General features: G+C 44.5%; 1 protein-coding gene across 22 annotated transcripts in view; it reads left to right on the top strand.

Moving 5' to 3' along the window:
* LOC311633337 (zinc finger protein 519-like) overlaps positions 1-22,305 on the top strand; it is a 60,116-nt gene that overhangs the window by 18,383 nt on the left and 19,428 nt on the right. For 6 of the 22 annotated variants that reach the window (XM_084905894.1, XM_084905895.1, XM_084905880.1 and 3 more), the window contains exon 1: positions 19,646-19,796. Coding sequence is in view for 11 of the 22 variants with exons in the window: in XM_084905885.1 (XP_084762011.1) it covers positions 2,680-2,694; positions 5,334-5,460; positions 10,431-10,504; positions 11,612-13,057 (1,662 nt within the window). In the remaining 11 variants the exon portion in view is untranslated. The other 16 variants (XM_084905890.1, XM_084905889.1, XM_084905888.1 and 13 more) reach the window with 11 other exon arrangements.

Genomic DNA, 22,305 nt, shown 5'->3' with positions numbered 1-22,305 from the left:
CCAGGAATAAAACATGGTAGCATCAGCGATATAGAAGCAGAATCACATTAATATTTTCTTTTCAGTATGTCTCAAATAATGTTAATAAAAAAATAGACAACACTGTAAGTTATTATACTTATGAAAATATTGCTTCTTTATTTTTATTTTTTAAATATATTTTATTGATGTTTTTACAGAGAGGAAAGGAGAGGGATAGAGTTAGAAACATCGATGAGAGAGTCATCGATCAGCTGCCTCATGCACACCCCCTACAGGGGATGTGCTGGCAACCAAGGTACATGCCCTTGACCAGAATCGAACCCGGGACCTTTCAGTCCATAGGCGGACGCTCTATCCACTGAGGCAAAAACGGTTTCGGCTGGCCCCAGCTTTTAATTAATGAATCCATAACTTGACTTTTTTTGAGGTGCCCTTTATAAGATGGGTGTTACACCACAACATTAGCATGCCATACAGGGTCAGGATGCGTTGGTCAAGAGGAGGGGAGGCAGGATTTGGTCAAGCGAGTCCAGGGAGGAGATTTCCCCAGTGGGTCAGGCGGAGGGCAGTTCTGTAGCCTCTGGGGGTGTCAGCCCTCAGCCCCAAGCTGTGAAGGAGCTGTGGGAACAAAGACAGTCCAGGCCGCCCCCTGGCCCCGCCCCCTCCCTCAGTCCCCGCACAGGCCTGGCCCCGCCCCCACCGCGGAGCCGCTCCGCTCAGGCCCCGCCCCCGCAGGGAGGCGCATGCGCAGTCCTGGCGCCGGAAGCGGCTGCGGAGGGGCCAATGGCGGCTCCCTGAGGCGGTGTCTGCGCTTTAAAGCCGCTGCTCCCGGCCCCTCCCCGCAGGGCGGGCTGAGGGCGCTGCGGGCGCTGAAGTCCGTGTGGGAGCCCCGCCCGGAGCCCCTCCCGGCGGTGAGTGCGCGTCCCGGGGGCTGCGCCGTGGAGGCGCCGCGTTCCTTTGGGGGAAACTGAGGCCCGGCCCGCGGTCTGTCCGCCTCTGGCTGCGGGCCCGCCCGCCGCGTGGTTTTCCCGCCGAAAACCGTCCCCGGGGCCGCCGGGGCCCCCGCGGGGCTGGAGGTCTGGTCAGTGGTTCCCGCCCTTTGCCCTCCCCCGCCCGGCGCTTCCCGCCCAAAGAGCCCGGATGGCCCCGGCCTGGGGGTCCCGCCCGCCCTCCTGGGCCCCCCATTAATCAGGTCTGAGTGCCAGGGGGGCCAGGGCCATGGGGTGGGCTCGGGGAGAACGCGGTGTCCCCGGAAGAGGTGGCACTTCTCTGTTGTCAGCAGCAGGAGAGCGACCTTCCGTGGCTCTTCGGAATTCTGTAGATATTTACCGAGAATTTGGCTTCCTGCTTCACCTCCAGGAGTGGGAGGAGCGGGGAGTCATTCCTCTTCCCGGACCGCCCACCCCGTGTTTGTGTGTAAAAGCCATTGCGCAGTGAATACAGCCGCCGCCGTCCTCTGGGTCCCGCTTTCCTGTCTTTTTCTCTCACTTCCCGCCTCCCTGCCTCAGTCCGCTCACCTGTCAGGCTGGCCCCCACACTCAGGGCCAAGCTCAGCGGGGAGCATGCCACCGAGCATGGCTTTCTGTAGTGAATTCAACACCTGAATTGCCTTCTACAAGTCTGAATGAGAGTGACCAATCTCCAGTGTGTAAGGCTTGGGGATTTTATAATAATTTGCTTCCAATTGCAATCCGTATTCACTCAGAGGGGAGAGACTTGTCTATTGCTCCTGGGACCCTTGTCATCCTGGATGGCAACGAGGAAGTGACCTGAGTCTGTCACCACCTGATGCTTTTTCAAGGAATATTAGAAGCCTCAGCTTTGTGGCTGTGCTTAGTGGTGTATGTGTGTATTTGGTTTTTTCCATGGATTAACCTTTTCTTTGTCTGACACTTCACTTAATTTATTATTTAAGAACATCCTGAGATAAATCCTGTGGGTCTTCTCAGATCCCCTGAGGAGCTTTAAGAAATGCCCTCAGGCCCTACCCGGTTTGGCTCTGTGGATAGAGCGTGGGCTTGTGGACTGAAAGGTCCCAGGTTCGATTCCGGTCATGGCATGTACATTGGTTGCCAGCACGTCCCTGGTAGGGGGTGTGCAGGAGGCAGCTGGTCCATGTTTCTCTCTCATCGATGTTTCTAATTCTCTATCCCTCTCTCTTCCTCTCTGTAAAAAATCAATAAAATATATTTTAAAAAATAAAAAAAGAAAAGAAATGCCCTCAGATGCACTTTCCCCCATGGAGGCGGTCAGCCGCTCTGGGTGGGGCATCATTGGTCACTGAGGTGCCCCGGGTGATGAGAGGTGGGGACAGGATTAGCAGGAGGGTTGCAGGACGCCTTTGTGAGAGTGGGAGCAGGCTTTGTTCAGCGGAGGTAAGGGGGTGCTCTGTTTGGTTGGGGGTCAGGACAGCAGCTCATGTCATTTCTGTAGGCGTTTGTGGAGGTCTCTGGGAGGAGAGACACATGAAGACACAGAAAAACTCACAGTGTGGCTCCATGTAGGAGCTCATTGTTGCTGACTTCAGTGACCCAGGACATGAGGGGTGACCTTTTCCTCATTTCCAGGTCCTTCTGACGGTGAGGTGAGGGGAGCTGATTGAGATGCTGTGCTGATGTCTTTGAAGGCACATTCTGTGGCTCCTCAACACACTGTCACCTGAGAAGACAACTCAGACCCTGATCAGCACCAGAACCAATGGATGCTTCTCAGGTAAATGATGTGTCCTGGGCCCCAGGCTGTGTTTCCTTTTCCTCTGATACCTGTGGATTTAGAACCTGCCACTTCTGATGTTGGTGCTATTCATGTTTTTTTCCCCTTATTTAATTACTGTTTTTCTTGTGAAAGTCAAGGACAGCAGTTTATATAGTTTTGTCCTTTGGCCCAGAGTCTTCTCTGCATTCATGTTATGCAGGCTCTGCTAGGTCAAGAAGATTTTCCACCTTTAATTGATGACTTTTACCTTCCAAAACACTGGAAGGCAGCCATGTCTAACGTCCCAACTAAGATGGGGCCAGAAGCCTGGGTATCAGTGAAGAAGGGAAATGTATGCCTTTTAGGTTCAAGTGGCTGCAGCATCAGCTCTAGAATAAGGGGTAAGAAAATGCACATCTCACTGCTCAGAATAGCTCAGCAAGTTCTGAAAAGAAGAGTAAATAGAAGAGATTGCTCACTAGATTAGTCAGAAAGACTTGCTATTTAGATAAATGTACCTTTACCGCCGAAGCCGGTTTGGCTCAGTGGTAGAGCCTCAGTCTGCGGACTGATAGGTCCCAGGTTCGATTCCGGTCAAGGGCATGTATCAATACATTGGTTGCGGGCACATCCTCAGTAGTGGGTGTGCAAGAGGCAGCCGGTCAGTGTTTCTCTCTCATTGACGTTTCTAGCTCTTTATCTCTCTCCCTCTCTGTAAAAAATCAATAAAATATATTAAAAAAAAAAATGTACCTTTAGCTTACAGAACATGAGAGTTACACATGGATTGATATTTGCAAAAGTTAGTTTATTTGTGACTATTTTCATACCATGATTTACTTATGTATTTTTGCTATGACATGTCCTTTCCTTGCCTCAGTCACTTGGTATCCATTGTTCCAGTTCACGTGATACTCCCTTGGCTGAGATACTCCCCTAATCGTAGAATTTATTGAGAGATGGCACAGACCATCCAGAAGACCCCTCTTCATCTTAGCTTCTATTTGCTTTGAAAAATAAAAGTGCTACTTTTATTTCCTACAGATCACTGTCTTTTGATATGAGAGCTTCAACCAGTGAGGCCTTCTTGCTGTAAATTTTCATTATATTCTATACTCAAGTCATGGACATACTCGACATAATCACTTTTTATATTGTCTACAAAGTTTAGAAGAATCATTATTTTTTCAAAATATACGGTACTTTATTGACTTTTTTTTTCTTTCTTTCTTTTTTTTTTTTTAACAGAAAGGAAGGGAGAGGGATAGAGAGTTAGAAACATTGATGAGAGAGAAACGTCCATCAGCTGCCTCCAGCACACATCCTTCTGGGGATGTGCCTGCAACCAATGTACATGACGTTGACCGGAATCAAACTTGGAACCTTTTTGACTACAGGCCATCGCTGTATCCACTGAGCCAAAACAGTCAGGGCAAAAATCACATTATGAATTTATCTTCAATTCAGTTATATTTCTATGATTGTACCTCTCTAATAATGACACACAAGAATTTCCAAATAAATGAGAAACTAAGATATTTTATAGGTCTAACATATATCATTACATGAGTTCACCTCCTTATTGTGTTTCTAATAAAGTGTATCATTCACAAGGAGGTTCATGAAATTTATGGAATCACAAAATAACCTTGATTTCATTGACATGACAATTCTCTTTTCTACCCATTTTAAATTGTAGGTCAGTTCTCATAAGTGTGTCTGTCTCCACATAAAATGTTAACATTGCTTGAGCTATATTTTCTTACTTGCTTAACCTTTCTTTATTCTTTTCACTTACAGAAACTGCTGTGAATATTCATGAGTTTTCTTTATGGGTATTGACCTGTGCTTGTTTGTTTTTTAATTGTAGATACAGTGGAATAAAATTAAAGGTTTACCTTTTATTATATGCTTCACAAAATATTCTCCTATCAAAGGCAGAATAATCTTGTTCTAAGAATACTCATAGTAAAATTTCAAACAGGATTGTGGTTCCAATGTGTCCTGTTCCATGAGAACTATAAATTTCATTGAAAAATACTTCCACTTAAAATGCTATATATGAACTTTTTCCTGTGTTTTCTTTGTTGTATATTCAGAAGTATGACAAATGGACCAGAAACATTGGCATCACAGTGAAAAGTGAGCTTGTTACACATGTGGTAACACAGGCCCATCTCAGAACCTTGGGATCAGAGCCTGTATTTTTAGGAATGTGCAGTCGTGGTTGACTGTGTTAACTTCAGTCAGTAATTATACTTCCAGCTCAGCATTATATCTCCAGCTGAGAAACACACACCACGGACCTTGAACGATGGAAAGCCCACGGAAACCCATATGCCCATGTCGATGCCCTAATTTTAAAGTTTATTTTCCTGAGAAGTAAAGTCTGTACTGGGGATTTTGGGACATGTGTCATCCTCATTTGTTAATGTTAGAAAACATATCAGAGAATGTTACTGGGCAAAGTGATCATATTGGGGGTTTCATGATATTCCCCTTGGTCAAAACTTCTCCTCCTAACATGGTTTTAATTTTTGTTTGTTGCTTTTTTCTCCCTTCATTTTTTTCTTTCTTATCTCCTAACACTGTTTTCATGTTGGGTGACGTTATGACCTCTTCTGGTGACCTCTTGATAAACTTGTCTTTTCTTTCAGGAACCGTTGACCTTCGGGGATGTGGCCATAGACTTCTCTGAGGAGGAGTGGGAGTGCCTGGACCCAGCTCAGCGGAAGTTGTACCTGGATGTGATGTTGGAGAACTGCAGCAACCTGGCCTCCCTGGGTGAGGGTGACTTCCTTTTCTAGTTCTTAATCACCCACAGGGTTTGTTTGCTTTGTTGTTGTTGTTGTTGTTGTTATTATTATTATTATTTTGCTTTGTTATTTATACCATCTTTAGGGGCTTCTGTTTTCTAGGGTAGACCTTTTGACTCTTACTCTTAGTGAACAAATGGGGGTTTTCTGGTTTAGAAAAGAAAGGCTTTGTTATATATGTGAATTTGGAAATAAGTGTTTGAAAATTTTATTTGTTGTCTCGACTAATTTAGGTTCTGTCAGAAAACATTTGGAAAATAATTTTCCAGAATATTCAAATATTCTTCCAGTGCACAAACTGGATTGAAAATAGGAAATTCTCTATCGAAACTTGTGTTCTGCCCTGAATGGTTTGACTCAGTGGATAGAGCGCCAGCCTGTGGACTGAAGGATCCCAGGTTCGATTCCATTCAGGGGTATATACCTTGGATGCAGGCACATACCTATTGTAGTAGGGAGTGTGCAGGAAGCAACTGATTGATGTTTCTCTCTCATTGATGTTTCTAACTCTCTATCCCTCTCTCTTTTCTTCTCCCTTCCTCTCTGTAAAAACTCAATGAAATATATTAAAACCCCTCAAGTTCCATCTATACATATAAAAGCCTAAGCTACCTGTACAAAAGAATGTCCATAATGACCAGTCACTGTGACACACACTGACCACCAGGGGGAAGACCCTCAACACAGGAGCTGTCCTCAGTTCATAGGTTCAGATGATAGATGGGGCCTGCTGGCCAACCTCCCAGTCCCTCCCTCTTGACAGCAGGCCCCCAGGCTGAGTCGGGAAACAGGGTGGGTGATAGTGGACGAAGCCCCTTACCTAGGGAAGCTGAGGGCTGGCTCCTTCCTCGGGGCCAATCTTCTGGGCCCCTCCATGCCCTTCCCCCCATCAGCAGGCTCTAATTGGCGGTGAACCTCTGGCTGCCTTCAGCACAACCCCTAAGGTGATCAAGATCACAACCTGGTCACATGCCCTGACTGGGAATCAAATCAGTAATGTTTGGCGAATGACAGATGCTGAACCAAGTGAGCCATACTTCGCCAGGAAGATTCTGAAGAGTTCTTTATATGTTTTGCATAATATTTTTGTACATGTTGTCTTTTACAGAAATTTTCCCCCACCTGTGACTTCCTTTTCCCCCCTCATGTTCTACATAACTGTTTTTCTCCTTAATGTTTCAGTTGATAAATTGGGAGTTTCAATTTTAATAGAATCAATTAAATAACAAACAAGAATTTGGCTTTCAAAAATTTGAAGTGTACTAGTATAACATTAAGTTCCTTATTTATTTATTTATTTGTTTGTTTGTTTGTTTATTTTAAATATATTTTATTGATTTTTAACAGAGAGAAAGGGAGAGAGATAGAGAGCTAGAAACGTCGATGAGAGAGAAACATTGGCCAGCTGTCTCTTGCACACCCCCTACCGGGGATGTGCCCGCAACCAAGGTACATGACCTTGACTGGAATTGAACCTGGGACCTTTTAGTCCGTAGACCGACGCTCTACCACTGAGACAAACCGGCTTTGGCTATATTTATTTTTTATGTTACGGAGAGAAATAGAGAGTGATAGAGAGTTAAGAAACATTGATGAGAGAGAAACATTGATCAGCTGCCTCTTGCTCACCCTCTACTGGGGATGTGCCCGCAAACCAAGGTACATGCCCTTGACCATAATCTACAATCGAACCTGAGATCCTTCCGTCCTCATGTTGACACTCTATCCACTGAGCCAAACCGCTTTTGGCTTCTTTTATATTTAATAATATAGATTTGATATTTGTACCTATGTGTTATCCCTGGAATAAAATCATAATGAATCATGTCTTGGATGTGATGAGATATAAATTTTGTAATGTTATATGTTACAAAATTTTGTATCCAAAAGGAAGTCTATTAGCGTAATTTAAATTGTACAACACCATTAGATTGTACTAGCATTGTTGTGACATTATACTGTTTGTCTTTGGTAGATCAACTCCCTTGAGTATTTTTTGCAATAGAGGTTTTCTGGCCAGTAAGTCCTTTAGCTTGTGTATTCATGGGAAAGTCTTTCTCAGTCATATTTAAAGGAAATTACTGCTGGGTATCTTATTCTTGCCTGGTAATTTCTCATTTTTAATCAGTTGCATACTTGGTTCCACTCTCTTCTGGCTTGTAGAGTTTCTCCTGAGAAGTGGGATGATATTCTGATGAGTTTTCCTTTGTAGGATACTTCCTTCTTTTCCCTGGCTGCTTTGAGAAATTTTTTTTGTTTTCTTTTGTTTTTTTTGTCATTAATTTTTGACAGTTTTAATAAAATGTACCTTGGAGAGGTCCTCTTCGGATTGAGTTCAGTAAGTGTTCTATGTCCTTAAATTTGAGGATCTAGTTTTTTTACAAAGGTTTGTGAATTTCTCATCCACTACTTCTTTGAATAGGCTTTTCGTTGTCTTCGTCCTCTCTTCTTCCTCTCTTCCTTTTGGTATGCCTATAAACTACCTCCCCACCCCCTATAATCTTATATAATAAAAGTCTAGCCGAAGCCGGTTTGGCTCAGTGGTAGAGCTTTGGTCTGTGGACTGAAAGGTCCCAGGTTCGATTCCGGTCAAGGGCATGTACCTTGGTTGCGGGCACATCCCTGGTAGGGGGTGTGCAGGAGGCAGCTGGTCGATGTTTCTCTCTCATCGACGTTTCTAGCTCTCTATCTCTCTCCCTTCCTCTCTGTAAAAAAATCAATAAAATATATTTAAAAAATATATCTAATATACTAAGTGTCTGGTCATACAGTGAGCCATTCAACCAATCAAAGCATCATATGCTAATGATAGGCTAAGGCTGCTCAGCTGCTCACTATGACATGCACTGAACTGCAGGGGGCAGATACTCCAAATGGCTTGCTGCGGGGTGCAGCTGATCTTGAGTTTCGCCCAGTGCCAGACAGTCCAATTTCTCCCTGACCGGAGCTGGATATCAGTGCAATCAGGAGGTTTTGTTTTCCTCCCGAAAGAGAAAGCTAGCCACGCGTTAGCTGTAGCTGCCTGCCCTCTCCGTGCGCACACCGTGAGTACGCCAACAGCATATTCAGCCACCTGCCCTTTCCACACTCACGGATTTCCACACCTCCACAGCTCCTCAGGCTCAGCGTCCTTTCCTCTTTTTTTCTAGTTGGTAGAGCTTCCACTCAGTCAGCTTTCTGGTGGTTCTGGACTATGTCCGCTCTGTTTTCCAGTTGTAATTTTAAAATTGTTGTTGTAGGCTGCATTTAGGTGTTTACCTTATGCTGCCATCTTGGTTTCTCCCCCATGGTTTTTTTTGTTTTTTGTTTTTCTCAATATCTTAATATTTCATGTTGGGGTTTAGGAATTTAAACAACCAGGCATTACGAACTTGCTTTTTAAAAAATATATATATTTTATTGATTTAAAAAAATATATATTTTATTGATTTTTTACAGAGAGAAATAGAGAGTTAGAAACATCGATGAGAGAGAATCATCGATCACCTGCCTCTTGCACACCCCCTACTGGGGATGTGCCCTCAACCAAGGTACATGCCCTTGACTGGAATTGAACCTGGGACCTTTCAGTCCACAGGCTGACGCTCTATCCACTGAGCCAAACCGGTTTCGGCTATTTTATTGATTTTTAATAGAGAGGAAGAGAGCGGGATAGAGAGTCAGAAACGTCGATCAGCTGTCTCCTGTACACCTCCTACTGGAGATGTGCCTGCAACCAAGTTACATGCCCTTGACCGGAATTGAACCTTGAAGTTTTAAGTCCGCAGGCCGACTCTCTATCCACTAAGCCAAACCATTCGGCTGAACTTGCTTTTTGTAAGAGAAAATAAGTAAGAATCACCTGTGATAGAAATTCTGATTTCTGCCAAGGCTGGTTTGGCTCAGTGGTAGAGCGTCGGTCTGCGGACTGAAAGGTCCCAGGTTCCATTCTGGTTCCGGTACATTGGTTCCGGTAGGGGGTGTGCAAGAGGCAGCCGGTCGATGTTTCTCTCTCATTGACATTTCTAGCTCTCTATCTCTCCCTTCCTCTCTATAGAAAGTCAATAAAATATATTTTTTTAAAAAAGAAATTTTGATTTCTGTCAAAATTGTTCGGGATCAGAATGTGTGTAAGTTCCAAGATTAAATAATTTTCTAATTCTTCCCACAACCCAAAATATCTTTTTGTTCTTGATAACTGTCTTCATTATTGAAGTTTCTGTAGTGTTTGAATAATTACCCACTTCTTTTATTTCTTAAATATTTTTAATTGATTTCAGAGAGGAAGGGAGAGGGAAAAAGAAATAGAAACATCAATGATGAGAGAATTATAATTTATTTTTAATAATTCTTTATTGTTAATATTATTACATATGTCCTCCAGAGAGAGAATTATTGATCAGCTGCCTCCTGCACACCCCACACTGGGGATTGAACCCATAACGTGCCCTGAACAGGAATTGAATTGTGCCCTGACCAGGAATCAAACTGTGACGCCCTGGTTCATAGGTTCACGCACATCCACTGAACCATGTGTTCCAGGAACCCACTTTTTCTCTTTAGCAGCCATTACAATCCATTCACCATGTACCAGTAATGCCATTAGTTTAGCAATCTGTATCATACAAAACAGAAACATGTTCTTCAAAATGCTGCAAAAACACAAGATCATTGAACACACACAGTACCCTCATGTCTATCTCCTCAGAGAAAAAACTGGGAAATGGGAGTTTTCTAGTAATACTGCCACTGTTTGCCAAGGTGTTTTCAAGTATTGGTGGCAAATGTAAAGCATTTTTTTAACCCACTTTGGTGTGACTTTTCCTCATTGTACCTTTTTGGTCTATCTGCGAGCATTTAACTTACTTCAGAAATGTCATTTGGTCAGTAATTGCTGGTAAGTTCAGTGTACATTTCCCTGGGTGTCATAACTGGGAAACTTTATTTCATATCTTTCAGCTTTCTTATCGGAAGACAACCAGGCCATTTTGCAAAAGCCAAAAATAAGAGATTTATTCCCTAAAATATTACTGGTAAGATATGGAAGGTATGACTTTGATAATGTACATTTAATGAAAGCCATAGAATTTGAGGAGGCATATAAGATGAGAGAAAAAAGTATTTTAACATGGACAGAAGTAACCTGGTACAGTTAATAAAATCATTGTCACTTAATGAGGTCCAAGGTATTACACATTTGGTAATACTCCCAATTTAAATTAATTATATTTTAAACTAATGTGTTTCTAAATGTGAAGACCAAATAAATGTTTTTAATATTATACATTGTAGGCATGAAAATACTGAAAATCTATGCATTTACATAATCAATGCAATAATATAAAAATTGTAGTGTGGGATTAAATTTCCAGTCATTTCTAGAATATAGTAATTTATAATGCATATACAGAATTTAAATGCAGTTAGTTTGTTGAATTCTGTCTTAAGGTATCATTATACTTCTATTGAAAAATAATATTTTTCATACAAGTATCTATAATTTTTATAAACTTAGGAATGTTTTTAAAATATGTCTTTATCGCCCTAACCGGTTTGGATCAGTGGATTGAGCGTCGGTCTGCCGGATGAAAGGTCTGAGGTTCAATTCTAGTCAAGGGCATATCCCCAGTAGGAAGTGTGCAGGAGACACCTGTTTGATGTTTCTCTCTCATCAATGTTTCTAACTTTCTAACCTCCTTCCTTCCTCTCTGTAAAAAAATCAATAGAGTATATTAAAAAAAAAACAACCCCACACACACACAGAGAGAGAGAGAGAGAGAGAGAGAGAGAGAGAGATTATCAATTTGAGAGTACAGGAGAAGAGAGAGAGAGAGAAATATCAATGATGAGAGAGAATCATTGACTGGCTGGTTGCCTGTTGCTCACTACCCACTGGGGATCAAGGCTATAGCTCAGGCATGTGCCCTGACCAGGAATCAAACTGTAACCTCCTGATTCATGGTTTGTTGCTCAACCCCTGAGTCACACCAGCATGGAAGGAGTGTTGTTGTTGTTTCTATACACTATCATGTTTTCATGTGTTATCACTATGAAAACATGATGGTGTATATTTGAAAGAGTACATGTTTAATGAAATTATAGCTGTCACTAAAGGCCTTTCCATTATCAATGATTACCAGAATACATGCAACGAAGACAGAAGTTACCAATGCAAGGAGCACTGGAAAAATTTTAACCAAGAATCAAGTTCTAATATACATCAGAAAATTCAACTTCCAGAGAACCATTATAAAGATGGAAAAGTCTTTGACCAAATGTCAAATCAAAGTATACTTCAGTTTATTCATTCTGTGGCAAAAACAAACAAACGAAGAAAATGTGACAAACCTTTGGAACAATCTTCAAATCATACCGAACGAGATAATATTCATACCAGAGAGAAAGCTTACAAGTTTAATTTGTGTTGGAGACTCTTCAGTCAAATACTCAATCTAAATAAACTCAAGAAAATCCGAACTGGAGAAAAACATAAATGTAAAGAATGTGGTAAAACAATTAATTTCCTTTCAAGTATTCATGAACGTGAGAGAATTCATACCGGAGAGAAGCTTTATAAATGTGGAGAGTGTGGCAAAGCCTTCATGAGGTCCTCAAACCTTATTCAACATCAGAGAGTTCATAATGGAGAGAAGCCCTATAAATGTAGAGAATGTGGCAAATCCTTCAGTGCTGCATCAAGCTTTGCTTATCATCAAAGAATGCATAGTGGAGAGAAGCCCCATAAATGCGGAGAATGTGGCAAACACTTCAGTCCTGCATCAAGCTTTGTTTATCATCAGAGAGTACATACTGAAGAGAAGCCCTATAAATGTGGTGAATGTGGCAAAGTCTTCAGTGACTCCTCACACCTTAATCGACATCAGAAACTTCATACTGGAGAGAAGCCTTATAAATGTAGAGAATGTGGCAAAGCCTTCAGAAAGGCATCAAACTTTGCTTATCATCAGAGAGTGCATACTGGAGAGAGGCCATTTAAATGTAGAGAATGTGGCAAAACCTTCAGTAAGTCATCAAACTTTGCTGATCATCAGACAGTGCATACTGGAGAGAAGCCTTATAGATGCGGAGAATGTGGCAAAGCCTTCAGTGGTGCATCAAACTTTGCTCATCATAAGAGAGTTCACACTGGAGAGAAGCCTTATAAATGTAGTGAATGTGGCAAAGTCTTCAGTTACTTCTCACTCCTTAATCGACATCAGAAACTTCATTCTGGAGAGAAGCCTTATAAATGTAGAGAATGTGGCAAAGCCTTCAACAGGTCCTCAATCCTTAACGTACATCACAGAGTTCATACTGGAGAGAAGCCTTATAAATGTAGAGAATGTGGCAAAGCCTTTAACCGATCATCATCCCTTACTGATCATCAGAGAGTGCATACTGGAGAGAAGCCCTTTAAATGTGGTGAATGTGGCAAAGCATTCAGTGTCTCCTCAAACCTTAAGCGACATCAGAAACTTCATACTGGAGAGAAGCCTTATAAATGTAGAGAATGTGGCAAAGCCTTCAACAGGTCCTCAGTCCTTACTATACATCAGAGACTTCATACTGGGGGAAAAGCCTTATGAATGTAGAAAAAGTGGCAAAGCTTTCAACAAGTCCTCATCCCTTACTGTACCTCAGAGGATTCATATTGGAGAGAAGCCTTATGAATGTAGACAGTGTGGCAAAGCCTTTATTAAATCCTCAAACCTTAGTAATCAACCAAAACCGGTTTGGCTCAGTGGATAGAGTGTCGGTCTGCGGACTGAAAGGTCCCAGGATTGATTCTAGTCAAGGGCATTTACATTGGCTGCGGGCACATCCCCAGTGGGAGCTGTGCAGGAGGCAGCTGATCAATGTTTCTGTCTCATTGATGTTTCTAGCTCTCTATCTCTCTCCCTTCGTCTCTATAAAAAAAATCGAAATATATTGAAAAACAAACAAACAAAATCTTCAGTAATCATCAGAAAGGTCACACTGGATAGAAACTTGATAAATGTAGAGAATGTGCCAACGCCTTTATGTACAGTGTTCTCGTCCTATTGTACGTAAAAGGGTTGATAACTCCTTGCAGTTACAAGGAATGCTTTAGTACTTTACTAGCAATGAGAACTTACTCAACGTCAACGCCATAGAATTCATGCTTGGATGAAGCCTATGAATGTGAAAAATGTGGAAAAGCCTTTGAAGATATTCGGGATTTACTGTACATGAGAGACTTCGTGGTGGAGAGAAATCTTACAAATGTATGGAGTATGGCAAATCCTTAGTGTTATCTTATTGGATATTAGATAATTTATTGTGAAGAGCAGCCTTACAAATGTGAAGAATTAGGTACATTTTTATGACCAAGGGTGTGTTTCTCAACACAATACAATTCGTACTGGAGAGAAGACCTATACATATAGAAGTTTGTCAAAGCCTTTAATCAGGAGTGGTTTCTCACTCAACAAAAAAAATATAATGGTGTGAAACATTACCAAAGGAGAATGTGGCAAAGCTTTTAACCTATACTCAAACTTACTAGTAATTGGATGGAATAATTCTAAATAGAAATAGTAAAAATATAAAGAGTTTGCCCAAATATTTAACCAATGTCCCAGTTTTATTGAGCATGATCAAATTAAGCTTTATAAATTTTAACACATGTGCCAAGTGTATATTCTCGTTTATATGTTACTCAACATCAGATAATTATTGCTGGAGTGAAGTCCAGCAAGTATAATGAATGTAGCAAAGTTTCACTCAGTACATGAATGTATTTGAGATCAGAATTCATACTCGGGAAAAACCATGAAATGTAAACAATGTCCAGAAGTCTTTATTTCACATTCATAATTTATTCCTCACATTGAAATTCCTGGCAGAGGTAAAATCAAAGGTCCTATAGCTGGACCTTCATTCTCAGTCATTCTCAGGGATTGCAATTTGCATTTAATTCTGTTTTGTATTTAGGAGAAAAGACTTTTGTTAAAAAGACATGCTTCTCCCCAAAACCGGTTTGGCTCAGTCTGTGGACTGAAAGGTCCCGGGTTCGATTCTGGTCAAGGGCATGTACTGTGGTTGCGGGCACATCCCCAGTAGGGGGTATGCAGGAAGCAGCTGATCGGTGTTTCTCTCTCATCGATGTTTCTAACTCTCTATCCCTCTCTCTTCCTCTCTGTAAAAAAAATCAATAAAATATATTAAAAAAAAAAAAAAAAGACATGGTTCTCAAAAACCTAAAAAATTTTCCAAGGTATATTTTAAATTAAAATTCAAAGTATCACAGAATTCACAATGATGAATAGTCAATACTTTCCAGGTATTATTCTAAATCAGAATACGTATAGATAATAACCCAATGTTTAAATGAACATAAATAATTTTTAGTATGCTTGAATATATTAAAAGAAGCAATGGCTGAAACCGGTTTGGCTCAGTGGATAGAGTGTCAGCCTGCTGTCTGAAAGGTCCGGGTTCGATTCTGGTCAAGGGCATGTATCTGGGTTGTGGGCACATCCCCAGTAGGAGGTGTACAAGAGGCAGCTGATTGATGCTTCTCTCTCATCGATGTTTCTAACTCTATCCCTCTCCTTTCCTCTCTGTAAAAAATCAATAAAATATTTTTTAAAATAATAATAAAAGAAGCAATGTTTTTATAAGTATAACTTACAGTGTTGTCTATTTTTTATTAACATTATTTGAGACATACAGAAAAGAAAATGTTAATGTGATTCTGCTTCCATATCGCTGATGCTACCATGTTCTATTCCTGGTGTTTGTGTGAAATCATGGGGTTGTTACTGCCTTAAAGACCTGTGAGGTCTTGTGTATTCCGTGGGTTTCACTGACATATTCTTTTCTATGGAATATTGCATATATTGTAAGGCACACTGCTTGAAGACCATCTAAATGGAGATTGTGGCCAAAACCGGTTTTCAATAAAAAAAGTTTATAAATGGAGATTGTGGTTGATTTAGAATGTTCTTTCAAATTTTTAAAAAAATATATATTTTATTAATATTTTACAGAGAGGAAGAGAGAGGGATAGAGAGTTAGAAACATTGATGAGAGAGAATCATCAATCAGCTGCCTCTTGCACACCCCCTACTGGGGATGTGCCTGCAACCATGGTACATGCCCTTGACTGGAATCGAACCTGGGCCCTTTCAGTCCACAGGCCGACTGTCCATCCATTGTGCCAAACTGGTTTCGGCAGCCCTTGATTCTTTTTTTTCTTTCTTTTTTTTTTTTTGTTAATATATTTTTTATTGATTTTTTTCAGAGAGGAGGAGAGAGGGATAGAGAGCTAGAAACGTCAATGAGAGAGAAACATTGACCAGCCGCCTTCTGCACACACCCTACCAGGGATGTGCCTGCAACCAATGTACATGCCCCTGACCAGAATCAAACTCTCTACCACTGAGCCAAACTGGTTTCGGCAGCCCTTGATTCTTTAAATTTACCTTATATTTTATACTCCCACCTTAGACATACCCTATATGAACTCATTTCTTTATTTTCTAGAAAGTTTCCAAGAGGGGAGAATCAAGATGGCGACTTAGGTAAGCACCTAAGCTGCCACCTCACACAACAATTTAAAAAACAAAAACTAAAATCAGAACGGAATTCATCCAAAAGCACAGGAAAGCTGGCGGAGTGGGAAATATACAACTAGAAAGAAGGAGAGAGGCTCACGGATCAGATTGGGAGCCCAAAGCTCTGAGGTAGGGAGACACTAGCGTGCAGAGAGGAAGTGTGGCAGGAGGGGAAAGGAATTCCCGATTTCACTGAACCCTTTCCAACTGTACTGAACCCCAGCCCCGACTGAAACCCCCATGGACCCAGGCTCATATGGGTGGAGTCTGGATTGTAGAGAGAGGCACCCGGCGACTCAGAGACTGGGAGACTTGGGGAAGCCGGGAGCCGCAGCGGGCAGGGTCTACAGTCCTGCGCTAGTAAGTGAGCGCAGAGAGGTCTGACCTCGGAGGTTGCTGCAGCCTCTCCATAGCGGAAGGAGTCAGAAGCTCCAGACTACAGAGACCCAACCAATTCCGGGCGAGACCCTGGGGCACCCACACTCTTGCTCTGGGAAGCTGGGATGGTCAGGCGGAAACTCAGGCGAGCCCACAAGGGCGGGGCAGACTGGAAGCCAAGACTGTCAGCTCAGCCCTGAGACTCCTTCTCATTCAAGCTGAACACAGAGGCTTCTGCAATTTTGCAAGTCTGATCCCATAAGACTGTCTCCAATACAGAAGGTATCCCAGAGTAGACACAGCTGATACCCACATCCAGTTGGCTTGAAGGTCACTTCCTCCCAGGGATACCAACAACAATAAAGACTTAGCTACAACAAGGCTGTACACGCAGTCCGCAAAGGGGAGCACCAAGAGTGTCTACCTCAGGTAACTGAGGAGGCTGACCCACTAGGCCATATAGGACACCAAACACACAGCCATCCTACCAACTCTGGGAAGCAGCGAAAATGCCGAGACAAGGAAATCTCAAACGAAAGAGATGGAGGAGAACAAAGACTGGATATAGAGTTTAAAACCAGTTATAAGGTCAATAGCGAGAACCTACAAACAAGATTACTGTATCCAGCAAAGTTATCATTCAGAATTGAAGGGCAGATAAAGAGCTTCACAGATAAGAAAAGCTAAAGGAGTTCATCACCACCAAACCAGTATTATATGAAAAGCTGAAAGGTATTATTTAAGAAGAGGAAGAAGATCAAGTGAATTAAAAATCTGAGGAACAGCATAAACTGGTGAATATAATAGAAATAGGGGCAAAGAAAGGGAGTGGATTGATAATTATCAGGGGAAAGGGGTGTGTGGAGTGCATAAAGAGACTGGATTGAGATCGTAAACCTGCTGAAACCGGTTTGGCTCTGGTAGAGCATCAGTCTGCGGACTGATAGGTCCCAGGGTAGAATCTGGTCAGGGGCATGTACATTGGTTGCAGGCACATCCCCGGTAGGGGGTGTGCAAGAGGCAGCTGGTCGGTGTTTCTCTCTCATTGACGTTTCTAGCTCTCTATCTCTCTCCCTTCCTCTCTGTAAAAAATCAATAAAAATATATTTAAAAAAATAAAAATAAAAAATAAAATCATAAACCTATGGATGAGGACAATGGGGGGGGGGTGAGGTAAGGGCAGAGGGTGGGGCGGGAACCAGGTGGAAGGGAGCTATGAGGGGGAAAAGGAGAAACAATTGTAATAATCTGAGCAATAAAGATTTATTTTTAAAAAATAAAACAGTAAGATGCTAATTGACCATTACTTTGTGACCCCCACCAACCAATAAGGGGTGAGTATGCAAATTAACAACAAAGATGATAGGTTAATTTGCATACACAGTAGCTCCAGGCCTCTGGTCAGCCTGGAAAAGCGGCTTTCAACAGGAGCAGAAAGGCAGTCCCAGCAGACAGCACAAGGAGGGCCCATTGCACAAATCTTCGTGCATCAGGCCTCTGGTAGAAATATAAACATTGTCCTGAAGTCTATAATCAGCATCTATATCTTATTCCTCACATTGGAATTTATTCTAGAGGGAAACCTTAAAACTGTAGAATGTGGCCCTGGCTGGTTTGGCTCAGTGAATAGAGCGTCGGCCTACGGACTCAGGAGTCCCACGTTGGATTCCAGTCAAGGGCATGTACTCTGGTTGTGGACACACCTAGTAAGGAGTGTGGTGTGAAAGAGGCCGCTGATTGATGTTTCTCTCTATCCCTCTCTTTCTCTTTGTAAAAAATCAATAAAATATATATATTTTTAAAAACTAGGTTATAGGGACTACTAAAGTAAAAATATTCATTTAAATATACATTCCCAGAACACAGACTTCACAGACCACCACAGACATCTAGGAAATTTTTGTCCCTTGAAAAAATACGTAAATTAAATCTGTTTTCCACTTGATGGACCTGACATTATCTCATCAGGTGCCTAACCATGAATGGATGTCTGGGTCTGTCTCTGACTCCTACTGGAACCAGCCGGTATTACAGGTCCTGAAGGTATGGCAAGGAGGCTGAGAAGAAGAGAACATGAACAGGGGGGCTTCAGGAGGACTGCAGAGCCTAATGGCACTGCAGCAAGTTTCTTAAAGGCGCAAACTCTTTTATACACTGAAGCTGGGCGTTCCTCCAAATGGCCTTCTCTCAGGACATGATGGCCTCCTCTCAGGACATGATGGCCTTCTCTCAGGACATGAGGCTACGTGCCAGTTCCTTAAGACCTACGCAGGAAGATATCTGCCTGGGAAAGTTCATCCAGCTGTACTCTGCTATGTTAAATCAAGGACATGTTTGCAGATTCCAATCTTGCGCGCACAGCAGAGCGAAGGACACTGTTGCTTGCCACGTCCCCAAGTGACCCAACTCCTGGGGGAGAGCAGGCAGGGCTACCCACCCTTGCTCCCCCCCCCCCCCCCCATTCTCAGATTCTCAGGTCGGCAGGGGACTCGGCTCCCAACAGACACCCGCCTGCTTCCCTAACTCAAGCTGCCTCTCCGTTCAGATGGGGAGACAGGGAGGGGCTGAGAGAGCAGGCTGCCCTCCCCTCAACCCTCCTCACTGAGGGTTTAAGGATCCAGGAAAATCAGAGGCAGAAAGTTTCCCGTTTCAAACCCCATCTGCCCGCCTTTGGAATTCTCTGACTTCCCTGTGAGAATGTGCTCCCGCCCTGTGAAGATCCTGGGAAAGACACCTCCCTGGGGCATGTGCAGCTGAAGGGCAGGCCAGCCGGTAGCTCTGAGCACAGCCTCTGGGATCTGGAAACTTCTGTGTGAATTCCAGATTCCTCCTCCCTTCTGTATGCTTCTGCCACAGCTGCCTTTACTCGCTGGCACCCTAATAGAAGAACAGCCCCTCTCTGTGGGGAGCCTCGTGCCATCAGAGGGCACCGGGCCCTCTCCTCCCTTTAAAGAAGCAAAATCCCCGCCCTCTCTGCTCCTGTCTCTTCTCTCCTTGTGAATCCTGTCCCAGCCGCGCCACCAGCCAAACCCAACAATGACGGGAACTCCCCCAGGAAGGGCTGTCCCTGTGGGAGGAGGGGCGGGGCCCAGGCCGCCCCCTGGCCCGCCCCGCCCCCTCCCTCTGGCCCCGCCCAGGCCTGGCCCCGCCCCCACCGCGGAGCCGCTCCGCTCAGGCCCCGCCCCCGCAGGGAGGCGCATGCGCAGTGCTGGCAGCCGGAAGCGGCTGCGGAGGGGCCGGTGGCGGCTCCCTGAGGCGGTGTCTGTGCTTTAAAGCCGCTGCTCCCGGCCCCTCCCCGCAGGGCGGGCTGAGGGCGCTGCGGGCGCTGAAGTCCGTGTGGGAGCCCCGCCCGGAGCCCCTCCCGGCGGTGAGTGCGCGTCCCGGGGGCTGCGCCGTGGAGGCGCCGCGTTCCTCTGGGGGAAACTGAGGCCCGGCCCGCGGTCTGTCCGCCTCTGGCTGTGGGCCCGCCCGCCGCGTGGTTTTCCCGCCGGAAACCGTCCCCGGGGCCGCCGGGGCCCCCGCGGGGCTGGAGGTCTGGTCAGTGGTTCCCGCCCTTTGCCCTCCCCCGCCCGGCGCTTCCCGCCCAAAGAGCCCGGATGGCCCCGGCCTGGGGGTCCCGCCCGCCCTCCTGGGCCCCCCATTAATCAGGTCTGAGTGCCAGGGGGCCAGGGCCATGGGGTGGGCTCGGGGAGAACGCGGTGTCCCCGGAAGAGGGACCTGCCCCAGGGAGGGCTTTGTGGGGGCGGGGACTGCGGGGCGGGGGCCGGGCTGGGGGGCAGGAGAGGGAGGGGAGACAGACCCGGGGGAGGAGGAGGGCGGGGAGGGGTCCACAGAGGATGGGGTCCCCCATAGGGGTGTTACAGAAGAGGGAGAAAACGCCACGCTTAGAGAAAGGGAGTTACATTTTAATCCTTAAGTTCTGCCCAGGCCCAGAGAAAAACGTCTTTCACATTCTTGGCCTCCTAACAATGTAGGAAACATTTTTTTATTTATACATTTTTTTAAAATTTTATTTTAGCTCTTTTGTCTCCCCAGTTTGGAATGAGAGTTCTGGGCCTTCTGTTAACGAAGGCCTGCGGGCTGGGAAGGGGCCCTGAGGCCCTGTCTCAAGGCCTGGCCTGGTGTCAGCACGGACAGCTCCGTCTGGGGCACCGTTATGGCCTCTCTGAAATGGCAGTCGCCTTATTTTTAAGCGAGCAGAGGTTTACAGACGCCAAAACAGCAGGCTTACAATGTCAAACAGCAGTTTTTATATAAGATGAGTGCTTCAAGAGGTGAGGGAGGGACTGGACGGCGATGGTGGGAGTGGGGGGGTAACTGGGGAAAGCAGCCTGAAGAGGAGGAAGTGGAGAAATAGGGGAGGGGAAGCCCAGAGAGAGGAAGGGGAGCTGAGAGGGAGAGGGTCCTGGGGAGCAGAAGTGGGGGCCGCACAGGAGGAGGCACTTCAGACGGAGACACTGGTTCAGAGGAGAAGCTGGGGAGCGAGTGCAGGGACAGAAAGGGGGGCTCAGGGATGAGGGAGCAGCACGGAGGCAGCCAGCTGTGGGGAGCAGCACAGAATGTAACAGGCAGCAGCGGGGACACGGGCGCGGGGAGGGAAAGGTGCAGACGTGTGTGGAGATGGGAGCAGAGAGACCAGGAGAGAGAGCCCCGGAAGGGAAATGGGCCTCAGGAGTCTCATGGTCCAGGTGTAGGGACAGACAGAGAGAAAAGGGGGGAAAGAGCAGGGAGGGGAGGGGGACACAGGAAAAGACCGCAGTGTAGAGAAAGGGAACAGGGAGAAAGACAGACCCATAGACAGAAATACATAGCAGTGGGAGGAGGGGAACCCTGATCTGGGTGAGGGGTGAGCTGAAGGGGTGTGGATGGTTAAGTTGTGATATATTGGCTTGTGGTTGTGTGTGTGTGTGTGTGTGTGTGTGTGTGTGTGTGTGTGTGATGTACGTGTGTGTATTTTCAATACATTTCTGTTGATCTCCCTGAGGTATGAGTTGGGCAGCGACCACAGCAGGAAGCCCTATTGCAGAAATGTTTCTGCATCAGGCCACTAGTTTTATAATAATTTGCTTGAAATTGCAACCCTTAACACTAAGTGGGGAGAGACTTGTCTGTTGGTCATGGGTCCCTTGTCATTTCCTGGGATGGCAACAAGGAAGTGACCTTTCTCTGTCACCATCTGTTGCTTTTTCAAGGAATATTAGGTCTTAGGTTTGTTGTTGTTGTTGTTGTTGTTGTTGGTGTTGGTGTGTGTGTGTGTGTGTGTGTGTGTTTCTTCCATGGATTTATTTTTTCTATCTCTGATACTTGATTTATTTATTTAAAAATGTCCTGAGATAAATCCTCTGGATAGATCCTCTGAGGAGATTTAAGAAATGTCCTCATGCCGAGGCCGGTGGGGCTCAGTGGATAGAGCGTCGGCCTGTGGACTGAAAGGTCCCAGGTTTGATTCCGGTCAAGGGCATGTACCTTGGTTGTGGGCACATTCCCATTGGGGGGTGTCTAGGAGGCAGCTGATCGATGTTTCTCTCTTGTCCATGTTTCTAACTCTCCCTCTCTCTTCCTCTCTGTAAAAAAAATCAATAAAAATAATTTAAAAGAAAAAGAAATGTCCTCAGGCTCAGCCAGTTTGGCTCAGTGGATAGAGCCTTGGCCTATGGACTGAAGGGTCCCAGGTTGGATCTGGTTGGGGGCATGTACCTTGATTGGGGTCACATCCCAATCAAGTGTGGGGTGTGCAAGAGGCCGCTGATTGGTATTTTTCTCTCACCAATGAGAGAAAAACTGTCCCTTTCTCTTCTGTAAAAAAATCAATTTTATATATATATATATATATATATATATATATATATATATATATATATATATTTTTTTTTTTT

The sequence above is a fragment of the Pipistrellus hanaki genome (assembly GCF_964339955.1).
Source record: "Pipistrellus hanaki genome assembly, chromosome: 15".
NCBI classification, from domain to species: Eukaryota; Metazoa; Chordata; class Mammalia; order Chiroptera; family Vespertilionidae; genus Pipistrellus; species Pipistrellus hanaki.
This window is presented reverse-complemented; position numbering and strand designations above follow the sequence as displayed.